Source organism: Danio rerio, chromosome 7 (genome assembly GCF_052040795.2).
Source record: "Danio rerio strain M-AB ecotype USA chromosome 7, GRCz13ab, whole genome shotgun sequence".
In the NCBI taxonomy this organism is placed as follows: Eukaryota; Metazoa; Chordata; class Actinopteri; order Cypriniformes; family Danionidae; genus Danio; species Danio rerio.
The window spans coordinates 58,177,572-58,200,625 of NC_141027.1; the positions used below are offsets into that span (position 1 = coordinate 58,177,572).

Here is a 23,054-nt window from a genome sequence, read left to right on the forward strand (position 1 = left end):
CAAGAGTTCCCACTTAGATATGCTTGGCATTTATAGCAGGTTTGGCATGCATCCTGAGCTCAGAGATATTTGAGCACAGGGCTCCCCCCTAATCAATAAGCATATCAGGGGATACGAGATCAGGTAGGTCTCAATAGCTCCCCCTTTAGAAAGGGGAGAAAAAGGAGGAGATGGGGTGGAAGGGGGGATTCTTCCAAAATGAAGATAGAGCAATGAGAAAGTGATCCATTTATATTAAGCTAGGATCACTCTGATTGGATTATTACTGATTACGGATGAGTGGCCAGCAGTGCTCAATTATATCACATGCTGCTCTCGAAATAAGTTTATGAAACTTCACGCAAAAGAATTTCAAAGAAAATAAGGTCATAGTAGAGATTAACATTTTGTTTTTTATTTTACATCATTGCAACAGCAGAGGAAAACAAACCAAAAAAAAAAAAAAAAACTGCCATTCTTTATTGACTGGCCCTCTGTTCTACTGTTAGCGCCTAGAGGAGCATCACAAAAAGGGAAATGATACAAGTCAAGCCCACGAGCACAGCTTTGAAGGGGGATTCAATTATTTGTGAATTCAATTCAGCCATACTTAAAAAAATACAGAAAATGGGATTGAATTAAAAACATTCATTTAAAACAAACAAACAAAAAAAACATTCATAGAAATGACTTTCCAATAAACACAGACATCGTTGCATTGTCACAGAGGAGATCTGAACACACGCACACACACATACATACTCTGTACAGTACATAATGTCTCATCAATTTTGTAGTACAGTAACAGCAAAACTAACAGGTTGATGATGGACAAAGTAATGACAGCATTCTTAGCGAACGTATGAAAAAACAAGCAGTTCGGCAATTTAAAACTGAGAAAGTCTTAATCAGAGTACAAACCATTCAGAAGCATTCTGGGATTAGGAAAGACTACAGCATGATATTTATTCATTGTTTTCAATAGCCAGTATAAATACATAGCCAGTTATTTCAGATATCTGATCGCTTGCACTTGATTAACTGCGGTTACAAACTCACATGCCCCAAAGATATTTTGTTGATATTTGATCAGGTCAGTGGTGAGATTTTAAGCAAATAATCTGACATGTTTATTTTTTATTACAGCAGCTCAATGATGCAGTTGTACAGCGGTTACAGGAGATGGAGGAGTATATGACTGTGTTTTTAACATTCTCTCTCAAAGTCCATTATGTACAAATGTAGCATCCAAACGGACCCATTTTTTAGTATTATGTTTAGTTCTGCTTCTACAATACGACACGGCAACCAATATGACACGCACGCACTCAAAAAACAAAAGAAAGAAAAGAAAACATCAATGTTTCATACGATTCACTCAGCAATTCAGAAGAACACTATCTTTGGTCACAAAATGAGAAAAACAAACAAAGACATTCAGCCATGAAGCATTTTAAATGTTTCCATTATTTGCAAAGAATGAGCAATAAATAATAACAATGATGATCAGGAAGATAAAATGGCATCTGGTTGCCGAGCGAAGGATAAATTCTTGTGTTTTAAAAAAGGCTACAGACAGGTTTGCAGAATATTGTATCAAGCGTCTGGTCTTCCAGCAGGTGGAGGTTGTGGTTTGTCCTGCTGTCCTGCGGGTGGATGTGGCTCTGGCGTACAGTAGCGCTGGAGCAGCTGATGCAGGTGCTGCTGCAGGTCATCGGGTCGCAGGCTTTCCGCCGTGTCCTCCAGTCGTTCTAGGTGGGTTTGTTTGGCTTCTCCATCCTTCACTACTGTCCGCTTCTGAGTGCGCGTCTTATGCATGCGGGTCCTACAAATCAACAGATTACAATTACTAAAAACTCTGAATATTTTTGAAAAAAATTATATAGTCAAAAATAGAAAAAATTCAGATTAGTGACACTCTCCAAACATTAAATGCACTGACACACAGTGTTGTGGTGGGGTAGCTGCAGTTCACTTGTGACCCGGGATTACAAAACCAGTCAGAAGTGTACATTTAAAAAAAAAAGTATGAATACATAAGATTTCCATTTATGTGTGGTTTATTAGGATGAAATAAATTTTTGACAGAGATACTGAAAATGTGAAAATATGGAATCTGAGGGTTTAAAATCTAAATACTAAAGACTAATTGCCTTTAAAGTGACATGTCTAAATACTAATTGCCTTTAAAGTGGTCCAGATTAAGCTCTTAGTATATTACTAATCAAAAATTACGTTTTGATATATCTACAGGTGACGCAGTGGCGAGTAGGTAGTGCTGTCGCCTCACAGCAAGAAGGTCGCTGGGTTGCTGGTTCGAACCTCGGCTGAGTTGTTGTTTCTGTATGAAGTTTGCATGTTCTCCCTGCGTTCGCGTGGGTTTCCTCCTGGGGCTCTGGTTTCCCCCATAGTCCAAAGACATGCGGTACAGGTGAATTGGGTAGGCTAAATTGTCCTTAGTGTATGAGTGCGTGTGTGGATATTTCCCAGAGATGGGTTGCGGCTGAAAGGGCATCCGCTGCGTAAAAACGTGCTGGATAAGTTGGCAGTTCATTCTGCTGTGGCGACCCTGGATTAATAAAGGGAATAATCCGACAAGAAAATGAATGAATGATATATCTACAGAAGGAAAATGAAAAAGTCTTCATGGTACAAGATTTTCACTTAATATTCAAATTATTTGTTTATAGAGGAATGAACCGCCAACTATTCCTGCATTTTACAAAGTGGATGCCCATCCAGTCACCCATACACACTCATTAACAAACACTCATAGACAATGCCATTTTAGTTTATTCATTTCCCCTATAGGGCATGTCTTTGAACTGTGGGGGAACCGGAGCACCCAGAGGAAACCCACACCAACATGGGGAGTACATGCAAACTCCACACAGAAATGCCAACTGACCCAACCGGGACTCGAACAAGCAACTTTCTTGCTGTGAGGCAACAGTGCTAACCACTGAGCTGCCCTATTTATAATATATCTGGCATAAAAAGAAAATCAACAAATGTTTACTGTTGAAATATATTTTTGGCTATTCCCACAAATTTGCAAGAGCAACCTGTGGTCCAGGGTCAAGCTCAGCTACTTATGAAACCATGTAGCTGTCCCAGTAGCTAGCTACTTTTCCCAGCAAGAGTAGAGCATCTGCAGTACATTCAGTGAAGATGCCATTATCTAAAGCAGCACAGCATCAGCTTACAATATAACATCCTGCACAGTGCTTAATTTGAGCCAGATCTTGTCCGCATCTTGTCTCGAAAAATGTCAGCTATTTGTGTTTTGCCTTTTGCTATTTATTTTAATGAATCTGGCATTAAGTTGTGCGTGGTGAATACCTGCAGGTATGTGTGTGTGAGAGAGAGAGAAAGAGAATGTGAATGAGTGCAAGCGGATGCTGTGTGGATTGTATGTGCGCGCAGATACACATGATGGAAGTCACCATCCGCAAGTTAAAGCAAAAGTCACGTTTAACTATTGACCCTCAACAATATTTTCAGCCAATTGGTTTTATTGTGTTTACAATCACTCTCGTTGGTTGGTGATTGAGAAGATGAAACTGAACCCCTGGATCAGGACAGCAGGAGACAGAAGCAAAGCGATCTCAAGTAAGCTAGAAAACCTGAGAGAAGAGGTAACTGATGCCTTTTCTCAAAGATTAGATTGAGGGAGTCATGTAATTAATTTTTTTCAGTTGACACGTTATCAGGGCCGGCGCAACCCGAACTGGCACTCTAGGCAAAGACGACCGTGCTGCCCTGATACTGTTCAAACCGCCCTCTGCTGGCTGCAGAGGTAAGACATAAGCCCATGCCTCCCCTAGAAAGTGATGTGGTCAGAAATGTAAAGATATTTTTTTGTGCTATCACTGTTTAATGGTGTCATGTTCTGGGAAAACTGAAATAATTTGGTGCACGTCGGTCAACTTTTATTTCCTGGTTTTGTTCCAGGGAATTATTCAATTACAAAATACTTGTATGTTAATTACAGTTTTCCATATTTTGTGATTCTTTTTCCATTTATTTAAGCTTCTTGAGTGTATAATGGGAGCTGTATCTTTTTCTTCCTACAACTTTGGATGGTAAAAAGTTTCAAAAAGTAATTTTATAGACATATTTAATAGTTTGATGTGATATATTGCCTGAGTTGGTTTAGTAAATTACGACCAACCAATAAACTGGCAATAAACATTGTTCGCTGATCAAAGTTGATCTTTGAATAAAAGTCTCTAAATAATAAAAATAAAAATAAAGCAACTTCTTAAAGTGTCATAGACAACATTTGAAAAGACAGAAGTCTCTCAGATAATATCTTGTTTTCTTCTGGGATTAGAACATGATGCAGGTGAGTGCATAATTTTCATTGTGGGGTGAATTAACTCTTTAAAATATTATTTCATATTAATACTTAAGTCAGAGCAGATCTGACAGTCACTTTAAAGTTCACCTCTGTAGTAATGGGAAGTGTCGAACATACACAAAGATCTTTTATCTTTAAATCCAACTGGAAAGAAGTATTGAGAGGGTGGAGCTTTATAACACTTTATAATAACTACACACTATGATTAATTTACTAAGCATTCGCATAGTGAATTCATTATTTGTTAACCATTAACTCTACATTTATGTGTGTTAGTAAGCAGTTTATAACTAAAATTACAAATGCTGTATTGTTGACTTACAACCACATTTATAATGTGCTTAATAATTGTACTTTCATACTTTGTTAATGATTTGTTTTTCCTTACTAAATAAATTATTGCATTATTTACAAACCATTTGTATTTAAGAGTAGTTGGTGGTTTTTAAGGTCATTCAGAATGAGTTAGCAAATGATTAATAAACTATTAAAATTAATGTTTATATATCTTATTATTCAGACGTAATGGTTACTATGTATGTTAATAAATGGTTATTACCTCAACTTTCGTTTACCTCAGTTTCGTGACCTAATCTAAAGTGAGGACCATTTATGCTTTATAAATCCCTATAAATGACAATTAAAGGCTCAGTATCAAATGAACAATAATCTTTCCTATCTTATCTAAAAAGTAAAATTGCTGTAAAGTTTAAACATTGCTAAATGACAAGAGTGTCAAAATACAACATCAAATAGGATAAAACAACAACAATATAATAAACATTAAAATAGGATGCAATGTTTAAACTGTTTAGTCATTTTATTTTAGATAAAGTTGCAAAGATTTATTTTTCATTTGAAGTACAGTTTAATTTGTGTATCTTCAAACGATTTCCTCGTTTAGAATTTAACTGAGCCTTTAGTTGCTATTCATAAGAGATTTATAAAGCATAAATAGTCCTCACTTTAGATCAGGTCACTGGATTAGGATGAGGTATTAAAGCATTTATTAACATACAAATTAACTATTAATAAATGCCTAAATAATAAGAATTATAAATGTTAATTTTAATGGTTTATATATCCTTTACTAACTCATTCTGAATGATCTTTAAAAAAAAAAAACAACCAACTATGCTTAAATAACTTTTTTGTAAATAATGCAATACTTAATTTAGTACAGAAAAATAAATCATTAGTAGTATGAAGGTACAATCATTAAGCACAATATAAATGTGGTTATAAGTTGAGAATAGAGCATTTGTAGCTGCAGTTATAAACTGCTTACTAATGTTTATTAATGTAGAGTTATTGATTAACAGATAATGCATTCACTATTTGCTAATGCTTAATAAATGGTTCATAGTGTGTAGCTATTCTAACGTGTTAACGAGCTTTCTTTTTGAGAATCTTTCTCTCTTACTTGCAGTAAGAGAAGTGTGGTTAAGAATGTTGTGGCTGAAGCCATCAAACTGATGTCAACAAATCAGGATTGCCACTATAAAACATGAAAGCAAAGGGTCAGACTTTTCTATCAGATAAGTTAAATAACCGCTTCCAAAAAAGCTTGTCATATTTGTACTTGGGGAAAAGGCAACATATTGGCAAATAGCCAGATTAATACTGGAACAGGTTAGTAAACTGACATACTTTAATTTAGAAGAGCACAAAATCTTGTTTGGCTTTAAGCACAATCATGCCTCTACAATGATCTCCACAGGCTCTCATTTATAATGCTAAGTTTCTATTGTAGAATCAATTTTTAGTCAAATTGAAAACACATGCTGTGGATAAAGAGCAACTGTTGCAGCTTTGGTGGATTGAGTATTAATAACTGCTCTTTTATTATCACACCATTCACCTAATCAACTACATTATAAACTGACATGCCATTGTCCAGACCTTCTGACCACTGATCCATCCTCTTTCACCGTCTCTTTCTCAACTAAATGAGGCAGAAGCACTTTCTCAAAGCCTTCTACATAACTCAAAGCCTAGACATATGAGAGAAATACAACTGAGCCAAGAACAAAATTCAAGACATGTAATACTACCCGAGCACTAGTGCACACATACTATATATTTTATACAAATTACTCTGAATCAAATGGTATCTGAATAACAGCCATAAGATACAATTGCATTAGATAAAAAACAAAAATGTAGACCTTTTCAAAGTCGTCTTTGGCTGATGGGAGATCAGATGAGAGAGAAGGGTCTCCGATGAGTTTTTCCATTCGATCACCTTGCACTACCATGGTTTTGACGACCTTGCTGACCTTCCGACCTTGAACAGGCTCTTCTTCAAATTTAGATGCTGTCGCCCCAGCATAAGAAAGAGGTTCAGAGAAGGTCACCTGAAATTCAAAGACATGATTTTACTGTAATTTACCATACACTGTCAAATAACGTGCATTAGCATAGTGAGATTTCAAAGCATACTCCATTTAATACTATGGGGAACACAGATGCTCAACCACTAGGAAAAAAATTTAACGAAACTTATAACCACACCTTTTTGATCACTATTGGACTTGTATACGTTTTCTACTTGAAAAAACTTGATGATCGATGAAAACTAAAAGCATTTTTTAAAATATCTTGTTTGTGTTCCAAACTAGATCAACATGACCATGATTAACAGATGATGTTTATTTGTATTTTCTTGGAGAAGTTTCCCTGGACTACCACTGTGCTGTATGTCTGTAAACATACCAAACAAAAAAAAAAAGCTGATAACTGATACAAACTAAGGTGCAATCAGATTTCTACAGCATGTCTGCCCTACCCCTTTACCATAATCCTCCAGTACACCTGTTAACATGAAAGGGTAGGAGTATCTCGATACTCTTTTGGTTTAATGGGTGCCAGATAACCCTTCAAACAAAGGGTTGTTTGGGACCACACTACAAATTAAGATGTATGATACATTTCTGTAAATACACCAGGTACAGCAGCAACATGGCAGCCCAAGCGAGCAAGGAGACCTACAAATGTAAAACAAAAAAAAGCCAATCATTATTTTTACTATAAAGCATCATCTGATTTTATTACATTTAAAAAGACATTCTGTCACATCCGTCAGTGACCACCTGTGGGCGCTGTAGTGCATCAGGACTCTAGATAGCACTACAGCGTCCAAGAAGGACTAAATTTCCACACATTCTTTCGTGCACACATCCGGTCTGTCATCTACACTGATTGCAATCACAGCTGTCTCTGTCTTACTGTTGATTATCTGGACTATTTATACAACCATTCCATCTCTGTTTGTCATCGCGTCGTTTGTCTTCCTTGTCGTTCTTGTCCCCAGTTCTAGTAAGTCTTGCATACTGAGTTTCTTGATCTTGTTCTTGTATTTTTTGCTAAAGTCTAGTTTGTAGAGTTATTGTTTCTGAGCCTTGTCTCTGTTTTAGTTTCTGGTTTTGTCGTTTGTTTGTTACTTTGTATTTTGATCACCTTGTTTGTTGCACTGTAAATAAATATCTGCACTTGGATCCGCACTTTTTTTGTTTCTCTGTTTTGATCACGCAAAACGTGACACATTCATGTTTTACACTATTTCAAACGACATCATTTAATATAAGCTAAAACATTACAATTCTTGAGATTTTTTTTTTTTTTTTGGGACAATTTAATTGTTTCATGTTCAATTCACATGATTAAGTGAACCTAACTTAATGAATGAATTGTACCCAATGACAGTGTATCTAAAGGCAACAGAATAGGCCACCCTGCCAGGAGAGTCAAGTTGCAGGGATTTTGCATCTTACAATGTAGGGTTGAAAAAAAAAAAAACATCACATGCACACACACACACACACACACACACACACACCCACTGGCATGTGCTTCAGCATGGGGTGCTTTGAGCAAAAAACCCCAGAGAGCAGTGCACATCAGACAGTTTATTTAGGATGTACTACTAGATTATGTCTCACTAGTTGTTAAACGTTATGTCTAATTAATCTTGTCTTTTATCTAACGACTCTTCGGTCTTTTGATTCTATCAGTTAACTTGTCACAGCGTCAGTACACCGCTTCAATCTATCGATTTCACGCTTGTACTTGGTAATTTTAGCGAAAACCTCAGATACTGTTGGTTCCTGTTGGTTGTGCACCTTTTTTACCAACCAAGTTTGTCGATGCCATTATAATTACACAGATCACTCTGCCTATTCATGCCAGAGTCCTGTGGAAAAAGTGCTTGACAGGCGGTAAATTGTATGTAACTCATCTTTATTTATTTAAGATTTGATTTTGGGTAAAACAAAGAGCACGCGCATCAGCTAGTTGAAATGGTAGGCTACAAATTATTAATTTGTTATGAAGTAATTATTGATAATTAATTTACTGCTGCTTACAATGACGATGCCATCACAATGTTTCACATTAGACACCGTACGATGCCAAATTGTTCACCATCGCCCAACCCTATTACAGTGTCTGTCACAACTTTAATGTTGTTTTCTTGAGGTTACATTCATGAATTTGAGCACTGTTTAAATACAGTACATGCTTACACTACTGACAATCCACCAGTCATAACAGGGACACCTAAGGAAATCAGGAGTCCTGAAAATTATGTTTTCTAAGATTCTAGTACAGAGCAACACACCTTTGCAAGGGATTACTGTTTAACGCTACTGTGCTTGTGCTTTCTGGAATGACAACAGCAGATGACATATTGTATGATGTATGAACTAGCGACAAAATACATTATGATGACATGTGGGGGTTTAGTAATGGTTTCCTCCCTACCCCTTCACACTCTGTTTCGATGAACAAGGGAAAGGTGTTTGCATAGCCATAGGGATATAAAATAGAATTGTGAATGAACTCAGTATGTGTGTTTTACTAATATTGTAGTTTTAATTGTTCATTCTTTTTTCTTCTTAATTGTGTTATATGTGTTGAACTGTTACATGATTTAGGCAAAGTATATTAAGAGTAGCTGGTATGGAACAAGTAAATATGTCAAATTCAAAGAAGAATTCAAACCTCAGTCTGATCTCCTCCACTCCGCACCACTGTCCTTTTCACCACTTTAGAGAAACTGTCAGCTTCGTCCACAGTGACAGCTTCCTGCTGCGGGCCCTCCAACATCACTTCCTCTCTCTCTACGCCATCTGCTGACACATACTTGCGGATAACTTTCCTTGTTATCTGTGAGGAGAAATTAGGCCAATGTTAAAATTGACAAAGGCCATCATGTAAACTTTACATTTGAGAAGAAAGTGTGCTATACTATCTTTCTGCATATTTCATTAAATATCAGGAACTTTTTTACATCTTAATGGCCCATGCACACTGCTTTTCATTCACATTTTCATTCCATTGTGGCCACACCAGATTAATAAGGGGACTAAGCGGAAAAGAGAATGAATGAATGAAGTTCATAGAGTCATCTAATGTTAGCGTGGGATTTTGTGTGCTTACTCTGCTCAACACCTGAGTTTGTATGTAGAGAAATGGCTCGAAAAACGCTGACTATAAGCACAAACGAAAAGCCCAGTGTGTTTGAGCCTTTACTCTGGTCAAGAACAACTCACTGAAACTGGAAGAGACCAATCAGAGTGTGATTTGTATAATACCATTAATTTTTATTTCTTTATTAATTTTTACTTTCAAAAGATTGCATTTAAATTCTGATTTATAAGGTAACTCATATTTCTTTCAGATATCACTAACGATTTTAATGGCAATTTATTAAAGAGAATATATAATTCATTATAAAAAACATATTTTGGTTTTGGGGGTCTCCAACAACAGGCTGATATGCATTCAAGGTTAAAAACACTTTCATTGTCTTTTAATATGCATTTTTTTTTGTACCCAGTTATCCCAACCACTCTCACATGATTTGTTTAGCGATTCATTTTTTTCCAAACCAAAGCGCAATGCTTATCTGTGCTGATTGTTCTATTGACCCAGTCTGTTGTGATTGGTTGACTGCGTTCAGCACCATGGCTTATCAACATTGTTGAAGTAGTCAGAGTGCAGAGTGTATGTGTGAGCCCAATGCAGGAGTACATTAAAGTAATGCAGTTAAACACCAGCATATTGATCTCTTCTTAACCATAAGTAAAAACAATGACACACATTCAGTGTTAATCCACACAGTGGCAAACTGAACTATTTTGAACCTTGATTCCCGTACGTGTGTAGGAACAGCTGACGGAGCCTTTATCTAGTTTGTAATGCCCACAAGGTCATCGGTGACATACAGGATGAATCACATTACATCAGCGCTCAAACTTCATTTTTGACCATCTACTTTTCAGTCCTACATCCCGTCCAAACATATAGTTTATTAAATCCCCATGTACTTATCGAGATCTTGTCTGGTGATAAACAGATGTTAAAGTGGTCAGACTTGGTCCAACTTAAATATTACATTTATTGAAGAATAAAAGAACAGACCCTTATGACTAGAACAAATTAGTATATAAAAAGAAATATGATGAATAAAATGAATTTCCACTACACTGATCCATGAACTTTGTACTGATAAATTTCCTGTCAAGCTCTGACAATTTGCCATACATCATTAGTCTTTTCTGATCCTTCTTTTAACAAACGGCCTACAAATCCACCATTGCGGGGTTGATTATTGCATTAATCAGTAGAATGTTCACTCAATGTTCACTCATCTTCAGTCATGATCAGTCTCACAGACACCCGCACTCTGTTAGCGTTTAAAGGGAAAGATAAATTAATATTTTACTGGATCCAGTACCTCAATATTGGTATTGTTTCGATTTGACATTGATACAAACAGGCAAAAAAACGGACTAACGACAAATCATTTAAAGGACTAGGAGTCGAAACTTTTATTTTAAAGATCTCAATTTTTAAACAAGATGTACTTTCAGATTTAAATCTCTGCTGGATGTTTTCATTTACTTAGAGCTGTGTTGTACACTTCATGGAAGGTTTTTTCAAAAACACATAATAGGGCTCTTTAACAAATAAGTTTTCCACAGCAGCATTCTTACATTTTATTTCCAACTGTACCAATCAAGTTATTGTAATATGAGTGCAATATACTGTAAAAATATATATATTGGTTTTAAGACATGAAAAACTTGAAACTTTTACCTTTTTGACCACCATGTTTCCATATTCGTCAGTGTATTGCTCTTCTGTCACTGTCTGAGGAGGAATTTCAGGCATGTCATCACCCTATAAAAGACAACCAACAACAAATTTAAACTACAGTAAAATTACTTTGTAAAAATACTCCTATTATGTTGTAATACATGAAACCCAATGTGTCTTTACTGAGACCTATTCACTATTAGTTATTGTTTTCTTTCATAATACCAACAAATAAAAACTCATTTATTTTTCAAGTCTAAAACACAAATATAGGGCTCAATGACACTCGCAAAACAGGTACAGTACCTGAATTACAACTCTGCGCCGCACCACCCTGGTGGTCAACACCTCTTCCTCTGAACTATCAGACAGCAAACCTAGCTCCTCAGCTATTTCCTGAGAGTAGCAAAGATGCATTGTTTTCGCAATTACTGTCATGGATCTCATGTTCTTGCATGTCACACCATGCAAAGCCGATGTACTCAGAAAGTTCCTTTTACCTTCTTATATAAAAACTGTTCTGTCATGACAACTCTTGGAGAGATTTAGTATGGTGATGAATAAAGCTGCGTCCCAAATGGCAAACTATACACTATGCACTATGTAATTATGCATTTATACACTCAACAGCATAGTATATGTATGTAGTGTTGTCCCAAATTGAACACTAATAGTTTTTTACTTAGCAGAAATTCAAACCGTTTTTCTGATGATTGATAGTTGCCAAATTAGTGAAACAAATGACCAAACTACCAAATAATACCTGAGTATAACTGCATTCACTATCGAGAGGGGGTATAATCACTCTTGTAGAAGAAATGTGCTTTCATAATCCAAAATAAAATATTTTACTGATACTTGAATAAGTGCATCATTTGGGTAATTAAAGCACACTTATTATTTTTAGAGCTTCAGTGTAAACATACTACTTATGTATGTGATTTGGGACGCACCTTGTGTATATGCAATCTTGATATGTTTGGTCTTGGTGGCATACTGTAGATCTGCTACTGATTAAATTATTGGTGCAAAGCAAGTATTGAGACTTGCTACAGTCAGTATATTCACATTGTCAGAAAAAACAGTTTAACACTCAGCCATTGCAAACATAACATACTGTAGAGTAAATATAACCGTCATTGCAGATCTAAGCATAGGTGGAGTTGGGGCTGAAGAGGGACAGAAGGTTGTAGATTGCTAGTGCAAATGACACTGAGGTACTCTAATGTTGAAGAGCAAGCTCATTTGCTGATGACATGACAGCAACCAATCACTTGCACTATTTGTTTAATAGGGTTGTAGGCAGATTGCAAAGGACCTTGCATGCCCATAGAGTTTCATGACAAAACTTTGTATTAATTTTAAGCACTGCTTTAGCATTCCAACATTTGCATTTCAAGACTTCACACTTAGCTATTTGATAAAATTTGCAGATTTGGCGTGCTGTTCCAGGAGAGAACCCTGAGCTTGGAGATGAACCCAGGGCTCCCGCCTGGTCATGTAGCATGACAGGGGGTCTGAGATCAGGTAGGTCTCGAGAGCGCACCCTGGTAAAAGAGGAAAGGGGGAGATGGGGGGATGGTGGAATTCTTCAAAACGAAGATAAGGAAGGTAGGATGATTTGGTTTATTTATTGGAGGCTAGAAATCATCTAACTGGTTTAGCAATGATATCTGATTGGACTAGCAACGATTATTGAGACCAGCCGTGATCAATCATAACAAATGCTCCTCACGAAATTAGTTTGTAAAATTTCATTTGGAGCAATTCATTGCAATGCAAAAACTAGTCTGCTAATGAATAAAGTGAAAAGCAGGAAATTAAATCCAACCAACATCATGCACATAAAACTAGTTAAAAAGGGGAAAAGTTATTGTCACATTACTGTATATCAAGTTCTTTAAGTTACCGTGAGGTGCACATATTTGTATCAATGCATGTTTAGCTTGTTAGCACTAAAAAGTTTTAAAATGTTTATTAGATTACAATTCAGCTTGTTAGCACAGTCCTCCGACCCAAAAACAAAAAGCGAAGGTAACTGTTTTACTCATGCTAAATGGCTTACCCTCCCTAGAGAGTCATCATCGTCATCATACTGTACTTCCTCCATTGGAGGTAACTCTTCAGCAAAGGGACGATCACCTAAATAATCATAAGGGAAAGCCTTCTCCTCAGCACTCTCACCAGTGAATTCATCCTCTGGTTCTAAAATGATGGGTAAGTCCTCACTGCTCCATGATAAGGGCCGATCCTCTTTTTTAAGCTGGGTGAACTCTTTAAGTTTAGTGATGCCTGTCAGATATTCAGGGCTACTTGATACAGATGGAAGTTCTTCAAAATGGTAAATTGCTTGAGGAACATCTAAAAGTTCTGGTGATCCCACTTCTTGTTCAGATGTATCAGAAAACGTTTGGCGACAATCGAAAAACTCAGCATCTGACTCAGTGCTATCGGCATGAATGGGTCTTGCTCTGGCCTTGAGACTGAGACTGTAAAATGGAGAGTCAACATCTAAAACTGAAGTAGCTCCTAATTGCATCTGGTCATCTGTCAGTTTTGTCGGCATCTCAGCAACTGAATAAGCTCCAGGAATGGCCAAACTTGATTCGTATGTTGGCAATTTATGTTCACATTTGATGACAGATAAGTCAGTTTTTGACATCTGACTGCTTGCTGGTGGTGTCTTCACAGATGAAAGCACATTTTTGTCATCGGGTGATTGAATACGCAAACTAAATGGAAATGAAATTCGATTTAGTTCAACTCTTCTGTGAGAGTCTTTTGGATGAAACTGAAAAGGATTTACTTTTTGCAATGCACTTGGTGCTTTAGGTTGTTGAGATGATGAACCAGGAGTGGAACTGAGGACCTCCAAATCAAAGACTGGTTGAAATCTTTTCTGCTCTGGAATACTGGAGACTTGTGTGGTCAGATGCGACTCTTGTGACGATTCACTTGTCTGCAAAGATGCTAATAACTGAGGCTCTAAGATTCTTGAAATAGATGATTTATTTATTTTGCTTAGACTTAAATCTCCCTTCACTTGAGGCTCTAAATGAGTGTCCTTTGGGATATCCTGTGCAGAACAAAGGGAATTAAAACTGTTCTTCTTCTCATTTAATTACACCAAACACAAACTATTTTCTTGCATGGAAAGTCTGAGCAGATGCTTTTACTTCCAAAGCAAAATATGGATTTTAGTTTGTCTAATGTTGATTCAAACATGCAATAAAGAATAAAACTTATTTAATTCCTAAAGTTAGATACGAAAGCCACTGGGGTGAATTAGTAATACTTTACACTGTTCATAAATTGCCCAATTAGTCTTGATTTGTTAGTAGATCAAATAGATCCAGTAGATAAACTAAAAAATTATATGTTTCAGGGTAGATCTGACACTGCATTCTCATTGGTTAACAACACACAGAATTCACATCTGCATGCTCGAAATCTTACCACTTTATTTGAGTCTTCTGAGATTTGTTGTCTTGAATCATGTCCTAGATCATCTTTTTGTTGCTTTGGATATTCCATTTGTTTCTTTTCATCATTTTCCATTATGTGGCTTTCACTTGCTTCTTCATTTGCAAATGAGCCTGCTGCTGTGATTACATCCCTTTCTTCACAGCAAGTAATTGTCTTTGTTACAGTTTTTGTGTCCTTTTTTGCTTGGCCTGAGGCTATTTCATTAGATGAGTTTGGTTTTAGTCCATCATCAACCGAACACTCAATATTACTTAAAATAGATGAAATAGATTGAAGCCCCTCTTTATCGGGCCGAGACTCGAATTGTACTGTGCATTTTTCAAATGTCACTAGATTCAGCAAAGCAGAATCATTTTTATTTGCAGACAGAAGTTTCTCATCAATATCAGAAAGTGGCAAATCACACAAATTGTCATAAAACTCTTCTGAATCAGATTCAATAATCATTGATTCAGGAGATTCAGGCAGATCAAGTGTCTCAAAAACTAAAGGTTCTGGAGTAACAGATTCAGTTAGTTCTGTTAGTAATGTTGCTGCTTCAGGTGATGGGTTTCGCAATTCTGTTTCAGAACAGAACATCTGAGGTGATAAAGACCTAGAATCTGTGTCCGAAATATCAGAGATAGATGATAAAGGCCTGTTTTCAGACATAGTCCATTGCTGAAGTGGATAAACAGATGAGAATGATTCAGGGTAACATGAGTCCATATCCAAACTCTGATCATTACACACTGAAGTGGAAAATGGATTGACCATGAGTGTGTACTGGTTGGTTGGAACTGGTGATGTTGTTGAGTATTCAGGTACAGGTGAATCAGGTGAAAGACTCTGAAATTCATTAACTGAGAATGTCGAATCAGGAGATGAGGGTCGACTTTCAGATAAAATCTCTGGACGTGGTAATGAAAGTTTGTGCTCAGGAATTGGTGATTCAGGAGATAGCGGTCTGAACTCATTCATGGATGTGTATGATTCTGGTGAAGAGGCTCTATTATCTGAACTGACCAATACACATTCATATGAAGTTGTAGAATAAAAGAAAGAATCTGTGGGAAATGCTTGACTTGTCGAAAATAAATCAAAGGATTCTGGTTCCAACTGTGATCCTTCTTGTGACTGCAGAGAGCTGGTATCAAGAGACAAAGATGATTTATCGCTAAAAGATTTACTATTATTGGGGATTTCAGAACTATGTTGATCAGTGCATTGATCATTTATCTTTATGTCAGTGAATGTCTTAACAGCCTCCTTTTTACCTCCAGCATACTCAAACACACCTGACTTTGGACAGAATGTTTCACCTTTATATTGAGGATCATACAAATGAGACATAAATGCTAAGGGAACAGCTTTGTACACAAGCTTATACCGAGGGTCTATTCTCACAGGCTTTTGTAATGACAGATAAAGTACAGTTTCAGATATGTCCCATATTTCTTGGGCAAATGGTTGTTGGCTGTTGTCAACAGTCTGGTTGTGTTCTATTTCTAAATTACTTTGATCCACAGGAGATATTTTACCTGACTCAGGAGAAGAGCCTCTATTTTCAGTCCATGTATTATCCTCAGCTGCAAAGCTTGCCATGTCATATTCTATATCAGATACAATTGATTCTAGGGAGGATGATTTGTATGTGACATCTTCACACACATATGACTTAAAGTCAGATATAAGTGAGTCTGGTGATAATGGTGTTCGTTCATTCAGTGATATGATTGATTCAGGTGAGGCGGGTCTCGGGTCACTAGCTTGAGGTGCAAAAACCCAAAGCTCAATGTCTGTCTCTGATGTTAATGACTCACACGACTCTGATCGCAATACATTTATTGTGGATTTTTTATGTTCCAAAAATTGTGGAACTGGGAAGTCTGGAGGTAATGGTCTACACTCCTCAATATCTGTAAAAGGAGTTATTGGTCTGTATTCAGCTTCTAAGTCAGGGGAGAGTGGTTTGTGCTCAATTTCTGTCGTTGCTGATTCAGGAGAGTCAGGTCTTTGCTCTGTTCTAAAGTCCGCCAGATAGAATTCATATTCGACATCCAAAGAAACTGGAGAAGTTGGTTGAGAATCTGACTCTGGTATGATACATGTGTAGGTAAATGATGTGAACTCGGGAACAGGTGAATCAGGAGATAGAGGTCTGTTTTCATTAACTGGTGAAATTGATTCAGGGGAGGACAATCTATGATCAGTCAGTGAGTCATGAAACACTTCTGTGCAAATATCAGTTTCTGATAATGTTGACTGAGGGGATGACGACATGCAACCTGTTATCATTGTTGGCTCAATCTGAGAAGTATAGTACTGAATTATTGGAGAATCTGACATGGGAATAGGTGAATCAGGGGAGAGAGATCTGCCTTCTAAAGTTAAAACAATCAGTTCATGTTCCTCCTCTGACAACTCAGACTCTGAGGACATGAAACCCGATGAAAACCTACAACCTGGAACTTGTTCTGGGTAATATGGTATAGGTGAATCTAAACATCGACATTCATACATGGACTCTGGAGAGGAACCTCTAGTAAACTCTTCAAAAGAAGGTTCATATTCTGTTGTCTCTGAGCACAGTGATTGAGGTGAAGATGATCCATGTTCTAACACTGGTAAAGTAATCTGGGGTAATAATACACTGAATTGGGGTACAGGTGAGTCAGACGCAAGTTTTGTATCCCCAGTTTCTGATATTATAGATTCTGGAGAGTCGGGTCTTTGTTCTAAAATAAATTCAGTTTGACAAAGATTGTTTTCATCATCTAAACTATCTAAATCAGGGGAAGCTGGGCAGGATACTATCTGTGGCATGATAAATATGTGTGCAGATGGTGCATAGTCAGTAAAAGGTGAATCAGGGGAGAGTTTTCTGTGTTCATTAATAGATGTAATTGACTCACAAGAACATCTTCTAAGATTAATCAACTCATCAAACACATCGGAATGCATATCTATATCTGACAGTAAAGATTCAGGAGATGAGGATCTATAGCCTGTTGAAAGAACTGATTCAAAGGTTGCTGAAAAATACTGTGGTATAGGTGAGTCTTGTCTGATCTCGATATCTGATATTATAGATTGAGGAGAGTCTGCCCTTTGCTCTGAATCAAGGTCAAATTGACGCAAGCTGTTTTCAACATCCAAAGTGACTGATTCTGGAGAGGTTGTTCGGGAACCTTTAGGTGGCATGATAAATGTGTGTATAGCTGGTGTAAAATCAGGAACAGGTGAATCAGGGGAGAGAGGTCTGTTTTCATTGATTGATGTGATTGACTCAGATGAGGAACTTCTAATGTGAATCATCAAGTCATCAAATGCAGCTGTCTCCATTTCTATTTCTGACAATAGTGATTCAGGGGATACTGATATGTAACCTGTTACATCACTTGGTTCAAATGAAAAGCTATGTATCTGAGGTATTGGAGAATCAGGTGATAAAGATCTAAAGTCATAATTTTCTTCATTTATAGATTCTGCCGATTCTGATGTAGAGTCTAGGATGAATACATTTAATTCACATTCCTCCTCTGAAAATACAGATTCAAGGGAGGAGGACCAATATTCTTTTAAAGAAAATGATTCGAAAAGAGCTGGGAAATATTGTGGTGTAGGTGAGTCTGGAGATAGAGGTCTATATTCATTCAATGATCCATTTGACTGTGGAGAAAACCCTCTAATGTCTTTTAAAAGCATTGCAGATTCAGGTGACATGGGTTTCCATTCAGGCAAGGAGTCTGGGGAAAGTGGTCTTGTGTCAGTATCTGATAAAACTGAATCAGGTGAGTCTGGTCGATATTCGAATGTCATCAATTCTTCAAGGAAAGTTTCATCTTCTGTATTGTCTGAGCACAGTGACTGAGGTGAACACGATCTATGTCCTGTTGCTGGCAAAGAACTATGAGAGAATAATGCCATAAATTCAGGTACAGGTGAGTCAGGGGGCAATGGTCTAATCTCAGAATCTGATATTATAGACTGAGGAGAGTCAGATCTTTGCTCTGGATTGAGGTCAGACTGGTCAAAATGGCTTTCAAGATCCAAAGTGTCTGGTTCTGGGGAGGTTGGTTGTGAGCCTATAAACGGCATGACCAATGTGTGTGTAGTTAGTGTGAAATCCGGTACAGGGGAATCAGAAGAAAGGGGTCTGTTTTTAGTAACTGATATGATTGACTCCAGAGAGGACCTTCTAAGATCGATCATCATGTCATCAAATAAATCAGTTTCTATCTCTTTGTCTGATAGTACTGACTCAGGGGATAAGGACTGGCAGCGTGCTGCTGTTATAAGTTCAAAGTGAGATGTACAATATTGAGGTATTGGAGAATCTGATATAGATATTGGTAAATCAGGAGAAAAAGGTTCATCAGTTGATTCTGGAGTGGACACTGAAGTTAAAAGATCTAGTTCATGTTCCTGCTCTGACAATATAGAATCATTGGACGAGGACCTAACATACAAATAATTTACAGGAATAAATTCAGTTTTTTCTGTGAAATATTGTGGGACTGGAGAGTCTGGAGAAAGCACCCTAAACTCATTAACTGAGGTTTCTGATGATGGTGTGGATCCTCTAAAAATATTTTCTTTAGTAAAAAGGTCTTCAAAATATGATTCATATTCTGTATTATTTGAGCACAGCGAATGAGGTGAACCAGATACATCATCCACTACTGGGAAGATACTATCACAAAAAGGTCCGCTGAATTCGGTTACAGGTGAGTCAGGAGATAGTGGCCTGAATTCATTAACTGATGTTACTGATTCTGGAGACATGGGTCGACACTCAAATTCTTCAGGGATGTCATTCAACTCAGGCGATTCTGGAGATATTGGTCTAAATTGATAAAACTCATAGTTAGACACTGTTGGAGTTCTATAATGTGAAGGAGATGGGTATCTTTTTTGTGGATCATGTAAAACCTCAGCTTTTTCTGCAGCAGTTGTGGTCTCATCATCACTATACTTCAAAACCGTGAGCCCGGAGCAAAATGTCTTGCCCTTGTATTGTGGATCAAATATCTTAGCAATAAGATTATTAAACATAGGTTTTGGCAATTTACTCAGATTTTCTTCCTCACAGTGTAGTGTTTCAGCAGGAAAAATATGTAATATTTTCTGTGAGTTTGTTCCCTCATCTTTAAAAGTAACACTTTCTACTATAACTGGGGACAAAGGAACATAATGAGGCTCTACAATTAAGGATTCTGGGGATTCTGATCTGGGTTCACAGATGAAGGGATCACACTGTGAATATTCAATATCAGAGGTTTCTATTTCAGGAGAGGAGTCTCTATGGATTCCAAATGGCATGACACTGAAGAGAAATGGGGTATCAAACACAGGTATAGGTGAATCAGGTGAAAGGAATCTGTGCTCATTTATTGATTCAGGAGATGATAGTCGAATGTCACACAGTTCTTCTGAAACTGGTGTGCTTTCATTGTCTGAGATCCCTGACTTTTCTGAGTCAGACCAATACACCTCAGCATACATGGAACACTCCCACAATGTTTGAGTAAAGCTGGGAAGAGGAGAATCAGGGGAAAGACATCTCTGAATTTTGTCAGATAGAGTTGAGTCAGGAGATGGCGTACGACTTCCAGCTAGACACTCTAATGATATCAAATCAGAGTCTACATCTGAAACTTCAGACTGATTTGATGGTGATTTGTATCCTTTTACAAATGCTGTGTAGCCATTTTGCACTTCTGTTACAAAACAAGGTATTGGGGAATCGCAGGAAAGGGGTCTGTGTTCATCTATTGACGTAAATGATTCTGGAGATGATAGTCGAGTTTCACAGAGCACTTCTGAAATTGGTGTGCTTTCATTATCTGACATCCTTGACTCTTCTGAATCAGACCAATACACCTCAGTAGACATGGAACACTCCCTCAATGTTTGAGTAAAGCTGGGAAGAGGAGAATCAGGAGACAGGCATCTCTGGTTATTGACTGACACAGTTGATTCAGGAGAAGATGGTCGACTTCCAACTTGACACTCTAATGATACCAGGTCAAAGTCTACATCTGAAACATCAGACTGATATGATGGTGATCTGTATCCTGACTTGAGTGCTGAAAAATCATTGTGCACTTCTGTTACAAAACAAGGTATTGGGGAATCACAAGAGAGAGTTCTGTGCTCATTTACTGATGCAAATGATTCAGGAGATGATGGTCGACTTTCAGGTAGTACTTCTGATACTGGATCGTTATCATTGTCTGAGATTACTGACTCAACTGAATCAAAACTATATATTTTAGTAAGCAATGAACATTCTAGCAGTGTAGCAGTAAAGCTGGGAAGAGGAGACTCAGAGGACAGGCATCTCTGGTTATTGAGAGATGCAGTTGATTCAGGAGAAGATGGTCGACTTTGAACTAGACCCTCTAATGGTCTCAGATCAAAATCTACATCTGAAACATCAGAGTGAAATGATGGTGATCTGTTTCCTGACATGAGTGCTGAAAAGTCAGTTTGTACTTCTGTTACAAAACAAGGTATTGGGGAATCGCAAGAAAGTACACTATATTCATTCAGTGATTGAATTGACTCAGGAGATGATTGCCTTAATTCAGTCAAGAATTCAGAAGTAGATGGAGTATAATTTTCAAAGATGCTCTCGGTGGATGGCTCCCTCTCTAAAATGTCAGAACTGATGGACACAGGAGACCAGGATCTATTTGATTCTGGTGTTAATGACCGACATAAAATCACAGAGCCAGGTGAAATAGTTCTTTCTGTTTCATCAGAAACCAGCAAATAAGACATTCCCAGTGTATCTTCTGCAAGAGGGGCCACTGCTTCAACATGTATTGTAAATTCAGGCATGTCATTTTCAAAAGCAGTGGGCAAAGGTGTACCTGGTCTAAAATCTGGCAATGGGGAGTCAACAAAGAAAAGAGGGCTGCCATTCAGTGAAGTTACAGATTCAGGTGAAGATACTCTTAATTCAGCCATTAAAATGGACGAGTCAGGTGAAGAAGCTCTGTAATCAAATGGTATTGGAGAGTCTAAAGGCAAGGATACTACTGATTCAGGTGATGATGATCTATATTCACATAATGTCATTCCAGGGTCATAAACATACTCATACTCTATATCTGGTGACAATAATTTTGGCTCGCCTTGGCATGTTAAAGGTGTAAGAGGTCTATAATCTGCAACTTCTGATGATATAGAGGTGGTATATTTTGTTTTTGCACACTCAACATCTGTGGTTAGATTAGTTGGTACAGTTACTTTAAATCCGGCTTCTGAAGAACCAGAATCGGGTATTGGACATGACAACATATGTGACTGCTCAGTAACTGAATCAAGTGACATTTGATTGAGCATAGAGGGAGTAATCTTGGCAATGCCGCTCTCAAGTGCCACAGATATAATAGGTTGTTGATCTAAGTTTTGTACAACTTCAGTAGACAATTCAGTGACTGCCATTTGATTGAAATGAATATCTTTGAAAACATCTGAAGCCTCATGTACACAAGTAGAGCTGACGTTACAGTTGATTTCAATTGCAGATGAAATATCACTTTCAAAGGACTTAAAAGTCTCTACAGTTGCACTCTTTTCATGCAGCTGAGGTGAAACATAACTTTCACCAAAAAGTGTCCTATAAAATCTGTCAGAAACTTCATCAATATGGCGCTTTATATACTCCTCATTCTGACTTGGTTTCTTTGGAGCCTCATTTTCATTTGGTGTAAATGCAGTTTCTATGTCTTCACTTGATGGAGATGCATTAGGCTTTATTGTACTGGAGACATGTGAGGCACTATAATCTTCAGAATCTTGCTTGAGTTCCACAGACAACTCATTGAAATCTGGCTCAGCATTCTCAGATTCCAACAGGGTGTGTCCGAAATCTGACAATGTTATTTGTCTCTGCTTCAGTTTGTAACTTTCCATTAAATGAAACGTTGGAACATTCTGTTCATCATCCTGTTGAGTGGAAGCTGGGGTAAATTGACCCCCAGCTGCTCCTAACTCTTGGAGAGGATCACCCACAGTTAAAATTTCATGGATATTTTTTGATGCTTCATCAGGAAGGGTACCACCTTTGTAAACTGGGTCATAAACATGAGACTGCAGTCTCCAGGGAACCGTTTTGTACAGGGTGAAGAAG

At 37.5% G+C, this 23,054-nt stretch overlaps 2 protein-coding genes across 53 annotated transcripts in view; both read right to left on the minus strand.

The window, feature by feature from the left end:
• Positions 1-23,047, minus strand: part of LOC147843209 (uncharacterized) — a 527,423-nt gene extending 504,376 nt beyond the window's left edge. The window contains exons 1-2 of the mRNA XM_087261894.1: positions 14,900-23,047; positions 12,990-14,519 (exon numbers count right to left, since the gene is read on the minus strand). Coding sequence (XP_087118020.1) covers positions 13,491-14,519; positions 14,900-22,837 — 8,967 coding nt within the window. The 5' untranslated portion in view covers positions 22,838-23,047 and the 3' untranslated portion in view covers positions 12,990-13,490. The remainder of the gene's footprint in view (positions 1-12,989; positions 14,520-14,899) is intronic.
• ank2b (ankyrin 2b, neuronal) overlaps positions 373-23,054 on the minus strand; it is a 243,298-nt gene continuing 220,616 nt past the window's right edge. For 30 of the 52 annotated variants that reach the window (XM_087259186.1, XM_087259202.1, XM_087259181.1 and 27 more), the window contains 6 exons: positions 11,750-11,839; positions 11,444-11,527; positions 9,344-9,508; positions 6,511-6,699; positions 6,245-6,336; positions 373-1,804 (listed from right to left, as the gene is read on the minus strand). In XM_087259186.1, coding sequence (XP_087115312.1) covers positions 1,576-1,804; positions 6,245-6,336; positions 6,511-6,699; positions 9,344-9,508; positions 11,444-11,527; positions 11,750-11,839 — 849 coding nt within the window. In that variant the 3' untranslated portion in view covers positions 373-1,575. 52 annotated transcript variants of the gene reach the window in all.